Source organism: Narcine bancroftii, chromosome 1, assembly GCF_036971445.1.
Source record: "Narcine bancroftii isolate sNarBan1 chromosome 1, sNarBan1.hap1, whole genome shotgun sequence".
NCBI classification, from domain to species: domain Eukaryota; kingdom Metazoa; phylum Chordata; class Chondrichthyes; order Torpediniformes; family Narcinidae; genus Narcine; species Narcine bancroftii.
The window spans coordinates 462,817,282-462,838,893 of NC_091469.1; the positions used below are offsets into that span (position 1 = coordinate 462,817,282).

The following is a 21,612-nucleotide window of genomic DNA, read 5'->3' on the forward strand; positions in this document are numbered from 1 at the left end:
GTATGGATCAGGACCACCTTGATTGTCTCATACCTGTCCACAGACTTATAGCTCCCCTATATCGTGTCCACTGGCCAACCTCTGTCCATCGTTCTTGCCACTTGGAGACGTCACGTTTTCAATGCACTACGTGGTATGGCCCACCTGTCCATTCAGGCAACCGTCCAACTGGTGGTGGATAGATTTGTGTGCCATAGCCTATGCAAGCAGGTCAGGTGCTGGGCCAAGATAACTTCCAAAGTTCAAAGATACGTGAAGGGCCCCCCCCCCCCCCCCCCCCCACCCAGCCTTTCCAGTCAATGCACAAGAGATTTGAGCATGTCCATATGGACATCGTCAGTTCGCTGTCAGCCTCTTGGGGTGTGGGAGGGGGGGGGGGTGGGGCAAGGAACCTGTTCTCCATGGTCGACAGGTTCACCAGGAGGCCAGAAGCTGTATTGCTTGCTGACAGGTCCACAGAGTTCTGCACCAGAGGCCTTATTGCAAGCTCCCATGGACGAGCTTCCGTGGATGCTTCTTGGCATCTGCATGGCTCTCAAAGAAGACAGCCACGTCATCTGCAGAGTTGGTATTTGGAGCCCCACTGACTATTCCATGTGAGTTTGTGCCAGTAGCTCATGACACAGAGGAGACACCCATGGCAGTTCTCACAAGACTCTGAGAGGAGGTAAGAACATTAGCCCCTGTCCCAAACTCATGCCATGGTCCAACACCTTTTGTCCCAAAGGCCCTCTGGGATAGTGATTACATTTTTTGTTAGCAGTGGCCTGAACCAGACTCCACTACAGCGGCCATTCAAGGTCCCGTACAAGGTGGTGCGTCAAAATGGAACTATGTGCGTCCTCGACGTGAACGGCTGTGAGAAGACCTTAACCCTTGACTGCCTGAAGCTGGCGCACCTTGGCCTGGAACACCCTGTGTCTGTGCCACTCCCATGTTGACGAGGTCAGCCACCCAAACAGACTAAAGAGGTCCTGGCCGTGGATTCCACGCAGGCGAACCAGATCACAGAGTCGTGGGCAAGTCCGTGGCAAATCTGACTGCAGGAGCTCCAAGTGCAGGGGCAAGCCACCAGCCTGGCAGCTAACGTTAATTCTGCCCCGCAGGTCACGAGGGCTACTGGGAGAGGGTACTTAAGCATGTGGCTTTTGAATCAGTAAAGAAGTTGGTTCAACTCACCTTCAACTCCACGTGGTCTTTTGCTCATTGTACGACCACAAGATGCTTTTTTTTCAGTAATATTTGGAAAAATATTTGATTCATAATCCTACAAACAAACAAATAAGTAATTCCTGATCTTCATTGACTGAGAAATACTGGCCAGAATGTCAGGAAGAGTTATCCTTGGGAGAGGCATGGGATAATTTAAGACCACCCAAGAAATGAGATGAGACCTGTACTAAAATGATTTGCTAAGTAATTCGATCAGGTAAATAAAAATGCCGTAAGTTTTCTGCTTGAGCCTCCTCTTTTATCCCAGTGAAATTCAAGTTAACACTGAGGGGGTGCACCTCATTTTCCAAAGACATCCTTGGCAGCCTTCCATGTAACGTTCAATTGAACACTTTCAGATCATCAGCCATTTATCTCAGTCTTGTTGCACTTTGCTCGTCAAGTTATAATTCCGGAGTTTGTTCATTGACCCTGATATTCATTTGCTCATGCATTCCTCCTTCAGCCAGTACCAAGACAACTGTTTCATTTCATCTCTTATGGTCTCCCACATCATAGATCCTCTCCAACAATAACAGTTTTAAAAAAATCTTCTCCTTATTCTCCTTGTATAACCTGAAACAATAACTCCCTCTCTTTGGGAGCTGTGTGACTTGTTGAATTTTTATAGTTTTTTTTTCAGATATCTACCATCTGCAGTATTTTGATTTTGTATGCTGAGACTTTTGGTTTCAGTGCTCCTTTCAAACATTTGGCATACTCTGGAAAATTATTTCTGTTGTGTAACATCTTAAAATAGTGAATTAAAATGTTTTGGAATATTATTTACATCCATTTGTGCTGGAGAAATAGTTTCACTGCAACTCATTTTGTAGTCCCACGTAGCATTTTGTTTCTAAATTATTCCTTTTGTGGCTGTGATGAATGTGCAGAAAGTATTTTATTACTCCAAATATTTTTTTGTCTTCCTGCAGCATCACAGATACCTTTGAAACATTCATCCTGAGTCTGATGTCATCTTTGCTGGTTTCTGGTCCCAATTCTCCATTTTACAAAGCGTTGATTGATGCCAGGATTGGCACAGACTTTGCTCCCGTGGTTGGGTAAGTTTAATTTTGTTCTGCTGTCTTGTAAACTATAAACAATCAATTAATTGTAAAATACCCGACTGTTTCGTTTTTTTATTGTTACTTACGGCTGTTTGATTTTCCAGATACGATGGGAGCACAAGAGAGGCTTGCTTTAGTATTGGCCTGCAAGGTATTGCGGAACAAGACGTTAAAACTGTGAAAGAGATCATCGAGAAAGTAATTGATGAAGTAATTGAGTGCGTAACCTACTCTATAGTTTAATTATAGTTTAATTATGTGTTAGAATTGGAAATATTCCATAGCACAGTGTTGACACCCAGTAAGTTTCCTTCTCTAAATACCTCGAGTACTATACTGAGGGAAGTGGTGCAGAGATGGCAGTGGCTTCCTTACTGGAGAGAAGGCTCCTGGTTGAGGTATTAATCTGTCTTCTCTTCTACATGCCACTTGTCTAGCTCAAACATTACAGATCAAAATGTTGCCTTGGGTCAGTTATGTTGACTAACTATATTTCCAATTTTTTGGTTCTAGCTATCTTCACTATGAATACACCTCCATCCACATCAGAAAGGTCTCAAAGCCCATCATTACTTCCTGGAACAAAGTACTGATCAATTTCGCCTCAACAATACTCTCATCTGACTGGCAGAACTTGTTCTCACCCTTAATAACTTTTTTGTTGCCTCTCATTTCCTTCAAATCAAAGGTGTAGCCATGTTCACTTCCAGGCATCATTGCCTTTCACACCAGTAACCTCCGAATTCAGCACATCATCCACAATTGTTATTGCCATTTATAACTAGACCGCACATCCACCCTTCCACCTTCCAAAGGGATCATGCTCTCAGTGATTTCCTTGCCAACTCTTCCCTCACCTCTCCGTTACATCCAGTACTTTCCCCTGCAATCGCAGGATGTGTAACACCTGCTCTTAAACCTTTTTCCTCATCACCATCCAGGGGCTCAAGCATGTGAGGCAAAGATTCATATGCACCTTCTCTAATCTCATCTGCTACATTCAGTGCTCCCAATGTCGCCTCCTATATCTGTGAGTCCAAATGGAGACTTGGAGACTGTTTCGAAGACCATTTATGATCTATCTACAATAGCCATCTAGAGTTTCTGGTTGCATGCCAATTCAACATCTCCTCCCATCCCTACATCAGCCTGTCTGTTGTGGGCATCTTCATTGCCAGAGTAAGGCCCCCCACCATAAATGAGAGGAAGAACGCCTTGCATTCTGCCTGAGCAGTCTACATCCCAATTATCTGTTCATGGAACTTTCTAATTTCATTTACAAGTCTCCTCTGTCTTCTTCAAAACCCCTTTTACCATTTCCCACCTAGCTCCCAATCCTTCCTCATCTCCCTTTGTCTCTGGTTCTACTTCCCTCCACCCCCATCTCCCCTCTGATTCTTCCACTCTTGCCTCTCTTTCTCCACCCCATCCTTTAGTTTCATTGTCTTGCTCCACCTGAGCCATTTGTTTTTCTTGCCTCTATCTCCATTTGCCTGGCACCTGCCAGTTCTCTGCTTCTTTCTGTCACATTTCACCTCTCCCTGATCTGCAAATCCCATACTCCTTTTTACTCTGGCTTCTGTGCTATATTTCTTCAGTCTTGACTCAAAATGTCAACCATTCTTTAATGTTGCTTAACCCACTGGAGTTCCTCCAACAGATTGTGTTAGGCTTCAGATTGCAGCATCTCCTGTATGTCTCCATTTGAAAGAAAATGTGCATTTTATAAAAAGGGTTCTGTTCTGTCCTTTTGAAAAAGTATCGGTTATGTCCTTCGTGCATTAATCATGTCCTTTGCTCAGTTTGGAACTAGGATCTGTTGCCACTAGCAAATTATTAATGGCAGGCTGTTAGGTACTGTATAACATTGATGAGCAGATGAGGAGGAAAAACTGTTGGTCTTCCAAATATCTTTCTAACTGGATTACTATAATACAGTAAAACTCCAGGTGGAGTTTTACTATGGTGATTGGTGGATGCCGGATAAGTGAATTTTTCGATTGCTTGAAATTGCATTTTGTGTGGATTAGTGAATTAAAGTGAGGCATGCCCATTTTAAACTTTTGTAATTTTTCTGCCTATTTATTTTCCTCTTTTGTTTGCTAGTTGCTTGAGGCTGAAGTTGTTTGAATTCTGGACAACTATATATTTGTCAAACAGAAATATAATAGTCATGGAATCCTACAACAGGAAAATAGATCTTTGCATCCAACATATTCATGTTCAAGTACTATCTATATTTGATCCAGAGCCTTTGATGCTCTTGAATGATTCCTGGAATGAAGGGATGATCATATGAACAACATTTGACAGGTCTTGAATTGTACTCCTTGGCGTTCAGAAGAATGAGGGGTACCTCATAGAAACATTTTGAATATTGAGAGGCCTGGCAGGCGAGGGATGTGGCATAGTTGTTTCCTGCAGTAGGGGAGTCTAGGACAACAGGGCACAGCTGGGCACCCATTTAAAACAGTGACACAGAGTATTTTTTTGTAGCGAGAGAGTGATGAGCCTTTGGAATTTGCTACCATGGGTTGGCTGTGGAGGCTATCATTAGGTGTATTTAAAGCACAGATTGATAGGTATCTGAATAATCAGGGTATCAGGTTACGTGAAGAAGGCAGCGAGGTGGGACTAAGTGGGAGAATGAATCAGCTCGTGATGGAATGGTGAAGCAGACTTAATGGGCCGAATGACCCACTGTTCTTGTATCTTGTGGTCTTTTGCAACTCAAATGCTGCTGAAGATACTTAAATTCACCCTCTTATTTTTTATAAGCTGCCCACCCATAACCGTAAACCTATGCTCTTTGGCTTTAGGCACCATCGCTATAAGAAGTTTTCAGCTATCTACCCAAACCTTGCCTCTTGTGTCGATAAATATTTCCTGGATTGTTTATTTCCATGTTTAAATTTTTCTTTTTGTAAATTAAAAAGGAAAGGATTTGAAGAAGAAAGAATAGAAGCGCTTCTTCACAAAATTGAAATTCAATTGAAACACCAAACCACCAATTTTGGCCTTGCTTTGGCATCAGTAAGTTGCTGTTTACCTTATCCACAAGGTGGCATACTATCACAATACTCAATACAGTAGAAGTCCAAAAATCCAGACTGCTTGGGGATTATTTCAGGCTGAATTCTCTAACAGTACTTTTAAAATTCAAATTTAAGAAGGAATAAAGAAGAGATGAGCAGGTAAACGTTGATAGTTTATTCATTAGCAAATAAAGCATGCTTCATTTATCAAAACGAGCAGTTTTAAAGAAAAAAAGCCAATGAAACAAAAAGTAGGGTCACTCGTTTCCACTGTGCATCCGTGGCGCTTACGCGCACACACACACACACACACACACACACACACACACGTTTCTGGCATCTGGATTTTTTGTCTTCTGGGCTGTGGAATTTTTTTTTGTGCTACAAGAAGGTGTTTATAATCTTATGGTTCGTTTGTAATTGATTTGTTTAAATGTATCAATTGTGAACTTTTAAATACATTCTTTGCAATGTGTTTGAAATTTTTTTGTAGCTTTTTCTTGAAGTCTGGAGTGTGGCAACTTTGTTAGCTGTCCTCAGAAGCTCGTCTACACATCTTTTACAACAATTATCTTTTGATCTCCCATACCTGCCTCATCAGCCCTTGCACTGTTTTAGCAGCTCCTTTATTATGTTCTGCACTTTTATTGTGCACTATCCCTGCATGGGTTGACTTGCCTGATGTTGCACATTTTCACTGTATTTTGCCACCAATAACAATAATGAAATAATTATTGTAATAAAATTGGCTGAATGTTTTCACATTGAGGGAATATTATGAGGGACTTTGGTGTATGTTAAGGATCTAGCCTTTGATTTACTGGCTATAATTTCAGAATTTATAAATGAGAGCTTTTCAAGGCGATAAATAGTTCATAATCTGGTAATAGAATTCAGGAGAAAATGAGTAGTCAGATGCTCACTTCCAGTTTGAAAGGCTGTGTTATGGTGAGAGTGTAGCATTGGAAGGCTCTTTTAAGTGTACACTAATGACCCAGGTGAATAAATAGTTTGATTTCAAATTTTACGTTGGGCAAAATTCTGGCTTTTAATGGATCAGACCAACGAACCATCCCATCATTCTCCTCTATTTCTCATTGCTTTCTTATTCAACTAGCAGCTTGACCTTAAAATGAACTGAAAATGTGTATTAGATATTCATTGGAATCTGCAGCCAGAAATCTCTTCTTGCCATCCCTTAATCCTTGTTGACAAGCAGATGTTATTGCATAGAAAAGCAAGAAAATTGCCTATCTACTGATGAGAACTCGAGTGTTGTATCCAAATTTGGGCATCACACTTTTGGCTTCTGTTAGCATGGTGGCCAGGATGAGGGAATTCAGATCCAGACGACAAAAAAACTCTGCTGCTCGCTACAGATTTTGAGGATTGTTGTTTGTTTTGTTCAAGTTTATTTGTTGCATTGTATCTAGTTGAGTGAGAGAGGTACTTCTCCACTCAGTGTGGCAAGTTAACTCTAACATGTCGAGGCAAATAAAGTAGGAATACAATTGTACAGTGTTACAACAAAAATTGACCTATGAACCAAGAGCAACATCAGAGCATTGTTGAGGGGTTCATTCAGGTGTAGATAAAAGATAAACTTTCCACTGGCAGACATGTCTGAGGAAAACAAATAAAAATACATCCTTAAATAATTTTTAGAGGCTTGAGTTGTCCTATTCTAGCATTCTAATGCATTATTTCAGATTTGTTTACTTGAAATGACCCTTTACATTCTATTTTCTAGTTGGAAATGAAATCTTTTCAAAAATAATTTCTTTTTTTCCTGTTTCCAGCATGTTGCAACAAATTGGAATCATGAAGGGGATCCTGTTGAGGTGCTACAGATCAACGAAAAGGTGACCAGGTTTAGACAGTCCCTGAAAGAAAATCCTCGTTTTCTGCAGGATAAACTCAGACATTATTTCAAGGTAAGGATAATTGAACTTATTTGGGATCTTGGCAGGTGGTGATGATCATGAAGCGAAAAAATGATCAGTAAATATTCATAGTTTTCAATTGATTAAATTGTGTCATTTGATAAGACAAGTTCAACAAACTCTCTCAGCTTGTGCGTGTGACACTGAAAGCAGTTGGACAATGCAAGCCAGGAAGCTGGTGGGAAACAGAAAAGCTCCAAAGAGGCGGATGGCTGAAAGTGCTATCTGTCTGATGTTTCTCTTGGAATAGCAAGGAACAGAAAGGAACTCTGTGGTAGCCTGAAAGAAAAAAAAAATCTGGAAGACCCTGATGGAGCAAGTTTCATCAGCGAGACATTGAGGTGACTAATGGTGGTACCTCAGTTGTGGAAATCCTGGAACAACAAATCTCTCTGCAAACCCAACGAGAACCTTCCTGAGTGGTAAACATTGACCTTTCGAGCACCAAAGCCTGGTGAACTTTATAAGAATTGCCTGCAACGAGAGAACTTGGAGGAATGAGAAGTGAAATTGAGTTGTGAAGCAAAGAACTTTCTTAAATTTACACACACATTATACAGGTGCGCTTAGAATTAGAAGGAAGTTAATTTGGGTAAGTTAGGTATAGAGATAAGTTAAAGTTTGATTCTGTTTTCATGTTTAAAGATAATTAAAAACAACTTTTGTTTAAGTAACTACTTGTCTTGGTGAATGTCTGTTGCTACTGGGTTTTGGGGTCTTTTGGGCTCGTAACAATGTTTTGAATGGTGGGAGGAAATCAGAACCCCTGGGAAAACTCGTGCAGACATAGGGAGAACATGCAAACTCCTTACAGTCAGCGGCAGATTTGAAACCCAATCCCAATTACTAGTGCTGTAAAAGTGTTGTGCTAACGAATCGTACCACCCCCAAAGGGTGCAATAAAATAGAAAGACTGCTAAATTCAGTGCCATAAGTGCTTAATATGTGCAATTTTTAAATTAATAGCATTTAAACCATATTTGTGTATTATCTTCAACTGGTATTTCTTCAGAAGTTCCTGTCACGTTGGCCAAACACACTCTGGTAGCTAATTAGAGTGTCCTGATTTATTTTCTCAGATTGCTTAATTTCTTCTGTTGCCTGAATTTCAGGTTTATTTCCAACTCTTTTAGAATATTTGACATCCTTAAATTTACTGGTACAGTATTTCTTTCCAAAAAGATTTTTTGAATATATTTAGTTTTTATCCATGTAATTGTACAGTCAATACTTAATAAAGTTTAAAATTTACAGTGATTACATGGTGTTAACCCCTCCCCCTTGACCAACCTCCCCTCCCTCTTGTCCCTAACCAATAAAAAGATCATTTTGACAGTACATACAAATTGTATAAAGTTTACAAAAGCATAAAGAAAAAATAAAAGTAATATCTGGATTGCAAAAAAAAGATATTTTTGAAATTGAAAAGTTTGATTTTATTTTCCCCATGACCTTTATCAGGATCCATGGATGCAAATTGTTTCACTACTATTGTTATCAAGTAGGTCGTCCAAGTTTTTTCTGTGTTTTGAAAAGTCACCTCCCTTATAAACCATTGGTAATGTTTCCTTTAAAAAGTCAGTTTTACAGTTATAATGTAGCTATAATTTTGGATGTTTATTGTAAAATAGGAAAACCCTCACCGATTGGCCTTGTCGATGAGCCCAGATGAAGGTTATTTGGAAAATCAAGCAAATGCAGAAAAAAGAACACTACAAGAGAAGGTCAACTCCCTCTCTACAGAACAAAAGAAGGAAATATATGAAAAAGGTGACTTTTTGCAGGGGTTGGGAATCAATTTATTAAATACTTGTCATCACTTTTTTCCTTCTAATTTGGCAGGTGTTTATTCGTGATGTTATCCTGTTTCTTAGGCACCATCTCCAGCCGAATGGCATGAACATCAACTTCTCCGGTTTCTGCTAGCTTACTCCCTGATCTCCCTCTTTTGCCCGTTCCTCTGTCTACTTTCCTCCAGCTCTCCACTCCCTTCCTTCTCCATTAACAGAGCCTTTCTCCCTCCTTTTGTTTTCTCATGTGCCCTCCCTCATTTATCCACCTATTACCTCTTGCCTGTGGGATTGTGCTCCTCCCCCACACCATTTTGTTCGCGGACTTTCCCACATTTTTTGTCCATCCCTTGATGAAGGGCTTGGTTATATATCTTGGTTGTGTATCTTTATCTTTGCTATATAAAGTACACTGTTTGACATGCTGAACCTCTCCAGCATTGTGTTTTTACTTCAACCACTGTGTCTGCACAGTGTCATGCTGTTCTACTCTACAGGACATTTCCTAGAGCATTTTGTGCTGCTTGAGTGTAAAGCAGCAAATCTCAGTTGACTCTTGACTCCAGGGGAGTAGTACACCGAAGCAGGCATTCACAAGACATTTGTGGATATGAACATTTCCCAGCAGTATTTTCAGAAAAGCAGCATGGGTAATTTGTTTATAAATCTGAAATGTCATACTAACTACTTGCAGTTTCTGGACCCTATAGATCTGACTGTTAGCAATTGTTCCATTCTCAACGAGGGCCACAGACTGAAACCATAAAATATTTTCTTTCAATAGAAATACAAAAGAAACCATCTAAACTTGACTGCTTCACAGGGAAAGGGGACTGTAAACTTTGATCAGAGTCTAAAAGAGACCATGACAAAAAAAAAGATTGAGAATGGCTGGTTTAGACTAAATAAAATATCTATGCAACTCGCATATAAAATTAGATTCTTGGTGTTGAGTTTCAGTTCAGAAATTGGGTTGCCTGTGGTGTATGGGTAAAAAGGTGTTGCAGAAAATTTTGAATGTTCAGATTAAGAGTTAATATTGTAGACTGAACTAAAATCAGAATAAATTTAATTTTGCATACCTGTCTACTTGTGGTAATCTTTGTCAAGAATCTATTTGTCTTTCCTTGAGAATGTTCAAAAACCTTCAAGGGAGAGAGTTTCAAAGACTTGTACATGGTGGGGGGGGGGGGTGGAGAAACACCTCATCTGTCTTCGAAACATTAGCTCTAGATCAGTGGTTTTCAAACATTTTCTTCCCACTCACATACCACCTGAAGTAATCCCTATTCCATAGGTGCTCTGATTAGTAAGGGATTACTTCAGGTGATATGTCAGTGGGAAGGGAAGGTTGAGAACCACTGCTCTAGACCCAATTGTTACTGAAATATTTCACTTGAGAAAAGTTGTCCTTTAAAGTTGTGAAACCATGCACATAATGAGACAATCAAAACAGTGGTTTTCAAACTTTTTCTTTCCATCCACATACCTCTTTTAAGTAATCCCTTACTAATCACAGAGTACCTCTGGCATGGGGATTACTTAAAATGGTATGTGAGTGGAAAGAAAAAGTTTGAAACCTACTGCTCCAGATCTACCCACAGGAGGAAATTACCACCTCTCATCTATCCAAACAAGGTTCAGCAGGGTTTATTTCAATGGTCTCCTCTCATACTTGCTAGAGTTTACAAGAGTGAGTTTGATCTATCTTTGTGTTAGATATCCACGTTCTAGATTACTTGTTTAGTAATTTATCACTGATCTACTTTCAACTTATTAACACTGTCCTTTAATAAGATCAGTGCTGTAAATGGTACTCTAGACATAGTCTCATAATTGCCTTATCTAACTGAAGCATAATGACCTTCCATCTTTTGCATTTAATTCCCATCACAATGGAATACATTCTGTTTTCTTTCCTAATTATGTTCCTAACCTGTACACTAGTGTTTTGCAAAGAGTTAAAAGAAATTAAAGTTGTACTAGTGATTCTTAAAGATGATATTCATCTGAGAACTCATTCAAAAGCTTTAAAAATTCCAGCAATTTGGTTTGATTATTACTAAAGTTAATACTTATTTTTCTTTTTTCATTTATCAGAGAATTTTAGATGAATAAGAAGGGATTTTGTAGAACTCTACAGTTAAGGAAAGGAATATATAAGATGGCAGAAAAGTTGTTTTCACAGGCAGCTGAGACTAGAACTAGAATCTCGGGAGTAGATTTAAGGCAGAGAAAAGGAAGAAATGCCTTTTTTACAGAGAATGGGAAATCTGTAGCATTCTCTCCCCAAGGAAGCAATGAAGGCTGCATTATTCAATATATTTGAGACATAATTTTGCATCGTTGGAGAATTGAGGGTCCTGGGGGGGACGGGGGGGGGGGGGTGGGAGACAGATGGGTGGAGCTGATTCCACACCCAGATCAGCCATGATCTTGTTGAATGGCAGAGCAAGCTTGACAGACAAATTAACTACTCCTGCTTCTTCTACTTGTGTTCTTATGTGGAGATGTTTTTATGTGTTGCATACGAATCAATAGGCAAATTGATTAATTACATAGGATCCTTTTACTTTCTCAGGGCTGGAACTGATTGCTGCACAGAGCTCAACGCAAGATGTGTCCTGCCTTCCAGCACTTAAAGTATCTGATATTCAGCAAACATTTCCCTTGACTCCTGTTGAGATGGATTATGTAGGTAAGACGGTTAACCTGCAGAGGCATACTAATCAAGGTCTGTTATTTAAACCTATTGTTTAGTGAAAGCTTGGAAAGGATATCAAAGCTATTTTTGTATCTTTAATGACCATTACAATGGCTTAGTTCAACAGTGGAAAAGACGTGAAATGTTGGTTGTCTACATTCTGTGAATGAATACAATAATATTCTAGTGATAGCTTCAATATTTGCAAATCTCCCAGGATGGGTGAATTCTTTGCCCATATCCTGTTCAGCTTTACCAGTAGTGGTAGATGGTCTCGCATGTAGCTTCCTGGCATAATATTTTGACCTTGGGTTTATTGAAAGCTGCTTAAGTATTTAGCAGATGACGTAAAAGGGTTGATTTCCCTTTATCATTAATCAATCTTGCTTATTGGTAAAGAGCCCCAGAAAGATGATTATGGCAGCATTTATAAAGCCTTGTGATTGGGGGAAAAAAATGACTAATGTATAATCGGATATCAAAGTTTGTACTTCTCTCCTGATTGAATGGAATTTTCACCATTGATTAAAATGGTACAACTAAAAAGTCATTCTGAGTTGAACAAAATTTGCAGCCGCTGGGGTCAAGTGCAATGCACACAAATGCTGGAGAAACTAAGCAGGTTGTGCAGCATCCATAGGAAAGCCCAAAGCATTGATAACACTACTTCCTTTGATACCACATGACCCGAGTTTCTCCAGCACTTTTGTGTTTTGCACAAAGAATTCGTTCTAACATACCTCAACAGATTGGTTTTTTTTTAAAGTTGAATTTGGAAATGTAGAAGCAAGAATATCGAGATTAGTTTGTTTTAAGTTGCAGCCAAAAATGAGTGGTGGACCTTCATGTTGAGCTGGAGACGACATTACAAATACCTTTTTTAAACTTGCTATGTTGACTTCATTCTGCTCCACTTCCTTTTAGGTGGAGAGGTGCCCATTCAGTATTGTCATCAGCCAACCAATGGCATTGTTTATTTTAGGGCTTTTACTAGCCTTAATACTTTACCAGAGGAGTTGAAGCCATACGTACCACTTTTCTGCAATGTGATTACAAGGTAAGTTGGTGAAGTTGTAGATGCTTGGTTTAGCTTTTGCAGTTGTAATGAAGCTCAAAATTTACATTTACTCAATATTACCTTAAAGTTGATAGGTGCATATTTATTGCTTATCTCCTCTACTGAATTAATTTAAAAAAAAATGTTTTGGTCAATACCTTGACAATAATATTGGAAAATGTTCAACTTTGTGGAATAAGAGATGCAGTTAAATCCCTGGATTCTGGCATGAATATATAAACCTTAAAGAATATTACTTGTTTATATTTTTTGAAAACATTTAACTGTTATTGCATCTCCACAGAGCTGCCCAAAAGACAAACAATAGCATTATAGATAATTACCTCTACCTCCCACAAATTTTACAGGTAAAGCCTCTAACTAATGTACTTGATACAGTATGTCTCCCTGTATCCAAAACATTTGGGACCAGATGTTTTTTGGTTATAGGAACAATGACTAAGAAGCTCAATAGCATCTGCAGAATACTTGTATCAGCCGTCAAACAACAAGAAACAATAGCAGGCTTTTCCAGCATGAAGTAATATTAAATACTTACCAAACAAAAGTGATTTCTACTTACAAAATAAGATAAATGTAGCACCAAAGACTAGAAATTCTCCTCAATGGCTTTTTCAAATGCTTCCTCCAGTGTCATCTGCCTCATTAACAATGTTTTATGTCTTCGAAATCTCTTTGATTTTGTAAACTGATATGATTTCTTGTTCTGTTATGAATGCACGCTGCTCTAGGCCTTCAATAAGTTTTCGCACATTTTCACCATGTCGTCTATAGGCACTTTTTCTGCAACGTTAACTAAGTCATCTTCTTCACGCTCTCCTTGATGCAGAACAATTTCGGCTATTTCACTATCGGTCAGTGAATGTTACGTCTTGTCGACGCTGCAAAAAAGTTTGGTTTTTGGATCTTTTCAGTATTCAGAACTTTGGATACAGGGAAACATACTAATAAAGATAAAGACTATTCTAAACAGGGAGTGAGCCTCTTACTCAGCAGGCAGCATCAACCAGCTCTTTATCCTGGTCAAGGCCATTTTATTCAACAACAACTTTATGCAAACAGCTGCTCTGAGCAAAGCATGACTGAATATTTCTTCCCATCTTCACCAAAGGTTCATGTGTCACTTCAGGGAACATTTATTTTTATAATTTAATTTTATTTTAATTTATTCTTATTTGTTTTCATTTGTATTTATTTATTTTGCCAGTTGCTTGAGTTTGCTGGGTGCTTAAGTTCCAGATTAACAGATTTTACATAAGAACACAAGAAATAGGATCAGGAGTAGGCAATCTAGCCCATCAAGTCTGCTCCGCCGTTCAGTGTAATCATGGCTGATCTGATAATGGCTCTTCTTCACCTATCTGGCTTTTTCCCATATCCCTTAATTTCCTTGCTATGTAGAAATCTATCCAACCTTGTCTTAAATATATTTACTGAAATCGCCTCCAGTGCTTCAATGGGCAGCAAATTCCACAGATTCACCACCCTTTGGGAAAAGCAGTTCCTCTTCCTCTCTGTTCTAAATTTACTACCCTGAATCTTAGACAATAGGTGCAGGAGTAGGCCATTTGGCCCTTTGAGCCAGCACCACCATTCTCTGTGATAAAGGCTGATCATCCACAATCAGCACCCTGTTCCTGCCTTCTCCCCATAACCCTTGACTCTGCTATTTTTAAGCGATCTATCAAACTCTTTCTTGAAAGCATCCAGAGCATTGGCCTCCAGTGTCTTCTGAAGCAGAGAATTTCACAGATCCATCACTCTGGGTGAAAAAGTTTTTGCTCATTCTAAATGGCCCAGCCCTTATTCTGTTTCTAGATTCTCTAAACATCGGGTACATGTTTCCTGCCTCTAGCATGTCCAATCCCTTAATAATCTTGTATGTTTCAACCAGATCCCCTCTCATCCTTCTAAATTCCAGTATGTTCAAGCCCAGTCACTCCAATCTTTCAACATGTGACATTCCCGCCATCTCCGGATTCAACCTTGTGAACCTACGCTGCACTCCCTCAATAGCAAGAATGGCCTTCCTCAAACTTGGAGACCAAAGTTGCACACGGTACTCCAGATGTGGTCTCACCAGGGCCCTGTACAATTGCAGAAGGACCTCTCTGCTCTTATACTCAACTCCCCTTGTTATGAAGGCAAATATGCCATAAGCTTTCTTCATTGCTTGTTGAGTGACTAATGAACAGGGACACCTAGATCTCATTATACTTCCCCTTTTCCTAGATTTGGCACCATTCAGATAGTAATCTGCCTTCCTGTTATAACTATATAACCATATACAGCACAGAACAGGCCAGTTTGGCCCTATTAGTCAATGCCGGAACAATTCCCCACCCTCCTAGTCCCACTGACCAGCACCTGGTCCATACCCATCCAATCCTCTCCCCTCCATTTAATTATCTAGTCTTTCCTTAAATGTAAATAACGTCCTTGCTTCATCCACCTCTGCTGGAAACTTATTCCACATGCCAACCACCCTTTGTGTGAAGAAATTTCCCCTCATGTTCCCCTTATAATTTTCACCCTGCAATCTCAAACCATGGCCTCTGGTTTGAATATCCCCCCACTCTTAATTGAAAAAGTCTATCCACGTTGACTTTCTCTTTCTCTTTTAAAATCTTGAACACCTCCATCAAATCCCCCCTCAATCTTCTACGATCCAGAGAAAAAAGCCCCAGACTGCTCAACCTTTCTGTGTAACTCAAACACTGACATCCTGACAACATTCTCGTGAACCTTCTCTGCACTCGCTATTTTGTTTATATCCTTCCTATAATTCGGTGATCAAAACTGCACGCAGTATTCCAAACTTGGCCTCACCAATGCTTTGTACAATTTCATGAAAACATCCCAACTCCTGAGTTCAATAGCCGATTTATGAAGGCCAACATTCCAAATGCCTTCTTCACCACTCTATCTACCTGAGTATCAACTTGGAGGGTACTGTTTACCATAACTCCTAAATCCCTTTGTTGCTCTGCACTCCTCAATGTCTACCATTCAATGTATATGACCTATTTAGATTTGCCTTTCCAAAATGCAACACTTCACACTTATCTGTATTAAATTCCAAAGCCATTTTTCTGCCCACTCCTCTAGCTTTCCTATATCTCTTTTTAAACTACGGTAATCTTCCTCACTGTCCACAATACCACCAATCTTTGTATCGTCTGAAAACTTACTTATCCAATGTACCACCCCTTCTTCCAGATCGTTAATATATATAACAAACAATAGTGGACCCAGGACCGATCCCTGAGGAACTCCACTAGTCACCGGCCTCCAATTTGACAAACAATTTTCTACCACTACTCTCTGACACCTCCCATCTAACCATTGCTGAATCCATTTCACTACCTCCTCATTTATACCTAATGCCTCCACCTTTTTTCCTAACCTTCTGTGGAGAACTTTGTCAAAAGCTTTACTAAAGTCTAAATAGTCAACATCCACAGCCTTCCCTTCATCAATCTTTTTTTGTAACCCCCTCAAAAAACTCTATAAGGTTTGTTAAGCATGATCTACCCCTGACAAAACCATGCTGACTACTTCCTATCAAACTCTGTTCTTCCAAATATTTGTAAATGCCATCCCTCAGAACACTTTCCATCAACTTACCCACCACAGACGTCAGACTCACAGGTCCACAATTTCCAGGCTTACATTTGGACCCTTTCTTAAACAGCAGTACAACATGAGTCACCCTCCAATCCTCTGGCACTGCCCCCGTGACCAGTGACATCCTAAATATCTCTGTTAATAGCCCCACTATCTGTAGACTAGTCTCCCTGAGTGTCCTTGGGGATACATTGTCCAGACCCGGAGATTTGTCCACCTTTATCTTTTTTAACACAGCCATCACTACCTCCTCAGTTATCCTTATATGATTCATTTCCTCCCCACTATTTTTCTTTATTTCAGCTGATACAATATTTTTTTCCCAGCGAATACCGAGGAAAAGAAATCATTTAAAATTTGCCCAATCTCCTCTGACTTCTCACTCAGCCTACCCACCCTATCTACAAGGGATCCAATTCTATCCCTCACTAATCTTTTACTTTTAATGTACCTATAGAACTCCTTTAGATTTATTCTTACTCTGCCTGCCAAAGCCTCTTCGTGCCTCTTTTTTGCCTTTCTAATTTCTTTCTTAAGATTTGTTCTACACTCCTTGTAGTCCTCTTTCAATTTCTCATCACCCTGCTGTTTATACGTCTTGTACACCTTCCTCTTTCTCCTAACCAAATTTCTAATATTCCTTGAAAACCAAGGCTCCCTATGACTTCCAGCCTTTCCTTTGATCCTCACTGGGACATATCTGCTCTGTACTCTCAAAATTTCTTCTTTGAATATTCTCCATTTTTCATTTACATCCTTTCCTGAAAAAAATCATGTCCCACTCAATACTCCCCAAAGCCATTCTTATTCTTTCGAAATTTGCTTTTCTCCAATCCAGAACCTCAACTTTAGGCCCTTTGCTCTTCCCTAAAACTACCCTAAAACTAATAAGAGTTGTGATCACTAGACCCAATTTGTTCTCCAGCATTAACCTCAGACACCTGACCTATCTCGTTCCCTAACAGGAGATCCAGTATTGCACCGTCCCGAGTCGGTTCCTCTACATATTGATTAAGAAAACTATCTTGCACACATTTGACAAACTCTAGCCCATCCAGCCCTCTTACTGTATGGGTATCCCAATCAATCTGAGGGAAGTTAAAATCTCCCATGATCACTACCTTATGTTTATTACACATATATGCTATCTCCTTTCAAATTTGTTCTTCCAATTTTCTTGGCCCATTTGGTGGTCTATAATACACTCCTATTAGTACCCTCATGCACCCCTCAATTCTACCCAAACAGCTTCACTGGACGATCCCTCCAAACCATCCTGCCACCTCATGGCAGTAATGACCTCCTTAACAAGCAGAGCAACTCCTCCCCCTTTTTTTACCCCATGTTCTATCACATCTAAAACATTTGTATTCTGGAATATTTAGTTGCCAGTCCTGACCCTCCTGTAACCAGGTCTCACGAATTTCCACATCATGATTCCAAGTGCCAATTCATGCTCTAAGCTCATCTACCTTGTTCACTATGCTTCTTGCATTAAAGAACATGCAAATCAGAGAATGACCCTCACATATATTCCCTATTCTACCTTTTACCTTAACCTCCATCCTTCCTTTGTTATCTTTATCATTCTTAACTAGGTGGCCATGCACCCGAGACACCACTCGCAAACTCTGCTCCCCCCCACCCCTGCCAAACTAGTTTAAACCCTCCCCCACAGCTCTAGCAAATCTGCTTGCCAGGATATTGGTCCCCCTCCAGTTAAAGTGGAGTTCGTCCTTTTTGTAGAGGTCCGACTTTCCCCAGAAGAGATCCCAACGATCCAAAAATTTTATCCCCTGCCCCCTGCACCAGCTCTTTCGCCACGCATTCATCCTTCACATCCTCCTATTACTACCCTTTCTAGCACGTGGCACCGGCAGCAATCCAGAGATTACTACCTTAGAGGTCCTGTTTTTTAACTTCCTGCCTAATTCTATGTATTCCTGTTTCAGGACCTCATCCCCACTTCTAACTAAGTAATTGGTCCCCACATGGACCACGACTTCTGGCTGCTCACCTTCCCCTTGCACAATTCTGTGAACTCAATCAGTGACATCCCTGACCCTAGCACCAGGGAGGCAACAGACCAACCTAGATCCCCGATCTCATCCAACAAACCTCCTATCTGTCCCTCTGACAAGTGAGTCCCCAACCACAATTACCCTGTTCTTATCCCTCCTTCCCTTCTGACCCTCAGGGACAGCCCCTGTGCCAGAGACCTGACCCCCACGACTCATCCCTGATAGGCTGTTCCCCCAAGCAGTATCCAATTCCGAATACATGTTGCTGAGGGGCACTTCCACAGGGGTACTCTGCACTGGCGCTCTCCCTCCTTTCCTCACAGTCACCCAATTCCCTGACTCCTGCCTTCTAGGGGTGACTGTCTCCCTGTAACTCCTCTCTATCACTGCCTCTGCTTCCCTTATGATCCTCAATTCATCCAATTGCAACTCAAGCTCCCTAACACGGTCGCTCATGAGTTGTAATTGGATGCACCTTTTGCAGGTGTAGTCGTCAGGAACAGCTGTGATGTTTCTGACTTCCCACATCCCACAAATGGAGCATTTGACTACCCCAGCTGATTCCATTACCTCCTTTCTCAATGTATCTTCTTTTCTTTCTTTGGCTTGGCCTCACGGACAAAGATTAATGGAGGGGTAATGTCCACATCAGCTGCAGGCTCGTTTGTGGCTGACAAGTCCGTTGTGGGACAGGCGGACGTGGTTGCAGGGGAAAATTGGTTGGTTGGGGTTGGGTGTTGGGTTTTTCCTCCTTTGCCTTTTGTCAGTGAGGTGGGCTCTGCGGTCTTCTTCAAAGGAGGTTGCTGCCCGCCGAACTGTGAGGCGCCAAGATGCACGGTTTGAGGCGAGATCAGCCCACTGGCGGTGGTCAATGTGGCAGGCACCAAGAGATTTCTTTAGGCAGTCCTTGTACCTCTTCTTTCGTGCACCTCTGTCACGGTGGCCAGTGGAGAGCTTGCCATATAACACGATCTTGGGAAGGTGATGGTCCTCCATTCTGGAGACGTGACCCACCCAGCGCAGCTGGATCTTTAATTTAAAGTCCTGTATACAAAACTGCATACAACATCATTATTGACCAACTCGTCTCTCTGAAAACTGATTTTATATTTTTGGAATGTCAAATTGTCTCTATTCCATAATGTTTCAGAGATTTTTTAAATAAATACTTGTCTATCTTAATCCCATTTACAAGTGTATCTGTATCAATTTTGAGTTTTGTTTTTTTTTGTGATTAGTTAAGTGGTTACTTGGTCTGGGTATTTACTTATTGCTGATTTTAGAACAAAATTGTCAGGAAAATGTGAAATCTATACAGTGGAGATCACTTCATCTTCATGGGCAACATTCTTCGAACCACAGCAAGGGTGATGTTTCACTGCTGGTTATAAAATCTGAATTCTGGTTCTGTGAACTTTTAACAATGATAAAATTATTTATTGCAGATCTTTGTAAACTTGTAATAAATTTAAAGACCTACATTTTACTTCATGCTTTTTTTTAAATTTAGAATGGGCTGTGGGAAGCTAAATTATAGAGATCAGGCACAACAGATTGAGTTGAAGACTGGAGGAATGTCTGCCTCACCAAAGATTCTACAAGATAATGAAAACTTGGATATGTATGAACAGGTACAACACTTAGATTTAAATGAGAAACTTTAAGCAAAAACATTTGGTAAGACTTTTGTTCACACCAGTATGGTAAACTTTTTTTTTCTCAAATGCAAAGCAACCAAATAAAACTTTAGTTACAAGCCTGTAAAATTAGTGGACCATATCTTTCTATTGAACTAACTGAGGCAATTGCTTGAATCATAAAACTGGAACAAATGAAAGGTGCTAAACTAAGACCAAACACTGATATGTCAGGTTTACATCAGCTATAAGAATACTAATGTTCACATCCATAACTGTTATGAGAGGGGAAAGTTGCAAGGTGGTGGCCAAACTTGCTTAACGTAAGAGCCGCATACCATAAACTTCAGATGTTTGAGAGCCGTAGCAATCACGCGATCACAAGCCAAACCCACTAACACTATTGTTACTCAATGGCATATAAGGTATTGCCACGAGCCGCACATTACATGTCAAAGAGCTGCATGTGGCTCGCGAGCCGCGGTTTGACCACCCCTGGGTTATACAATGCAGAAGTGGGTACTTCAGCCCTACTCATCCATGCCAATCAAAGTGCCTTCCTGAGTTAATCCCATTTGTCTGCATTTGGTGTATAACCCTCTGAACTTTTCCTAACTATTCCCTCAAATGTCTTTTAAATGTTATAATTGTACTTTCTTCTATCATTTCCTCTATTACATGTACCCACCACCCTCTGTGGTAAAAGATACCCCTCATGTTTTTGGTTTTATTTAGAACTTTCCACACTCCTTAAATCAGTGCCCTCCAGTTTTAGACTCCAACTACCCTGGGAGAAAAAAGTGTGATAATTTTCATGTATACACCCAGAAGATCGCTCCTTATTAGTTGCTAGCCTCCTTCACCCCAGGGAAAATGGTCCTCGTCTACCTCGTCTCTCCTTGCAACTTCAACCCTATGTATTTGTGAACCATTTCAAACTTTTAAAATATTTATATTGAATTTAACATAACAATCCATATATAAGATATTAATAAAGCCAGGCAATTAATAACATATAGCAAAATTAAAGTAAATGCACAATATGACTAATTTTAAATTTCATACTTTATTATTAAATGTGATTATTAAAATAATTATACATATAAATCAGTTAAATAATATTATAACAAATCGCATTATACCTCAATAAAATCTGGAAAAACGGGGATATTGTCCAGGATAATAATAATTGAACCCCATAAATTCACTGATCTAAAAGAAAACAAAATCCTAAAATTAATACAAATCCTAACCCCTCCCTCGAATCAAGGATATGGGAGAAATGCAAAGGTGGATCAAGTCGTGACCTAAAAAAAAGTAATTTATAAATTGGCCCCTTACCTTCTCAAACTAAAACTTTTTATCTTTAATATTATACTTAACTTTTCTAAACTTAGATATGACATTACATCCATGTAGCCATTGTGTACGAGTCGATGAGTTCGTCTTTCCATTTCATTAAAATTGCTCGTCTGGCTATCAACGTGCTAAAAGC

General features: G+C 40.0%; 1 protein-coding gene across 1 annotated transcript in view; it reads left to right on the forward strand.

The window, feature by feature from the left end:
* pitrm1 (pitrilysin metallopeptidase 1) overlaps nucleotides 1–21,612 on the forward strand; it is a 74,399-nt gene that overhangs the window by 24,091 nt on the left and 28,696 nt on the right. The window contains exons 10-17 of the mRNA XM_069914674.1: nucleotides 2,148–2,276; nucleotides 2,387–2,500; nucleotides 5,219–5,315; nucleotides 7,117–7,251; nucleotides 8,892–9,030; nucleotides 11,632–11,748; nucleotides 12,679–12,811; nucleotides 19,991–20,111. Coding sequence (XP_069770775.1) covers nucleotides 2,148–2,276; nucleotides 2,387–2,500; nucleotides 5,219–5,315; nucleotides 7,117–7,251; nucleotides 8,892–9,030; nucleotides 11,632–11,748; nucleotides 12,679–12,811; nucleotides 19,991–20,111 — 985 coding nt within the window. The remainder of the gene's footprint in view (nucleotides 1–2,147; nucleotides 2,277–2,386; nucleotides 2,501–5,218; nucleotides 5,316–7,116; nucleotides 7,252–8,891; nucleotides 9,031–11,631; nucleotides 11,749–12,678; nucleotides 12,812–19,990; nucleotides 20,112–21,612) is intronic.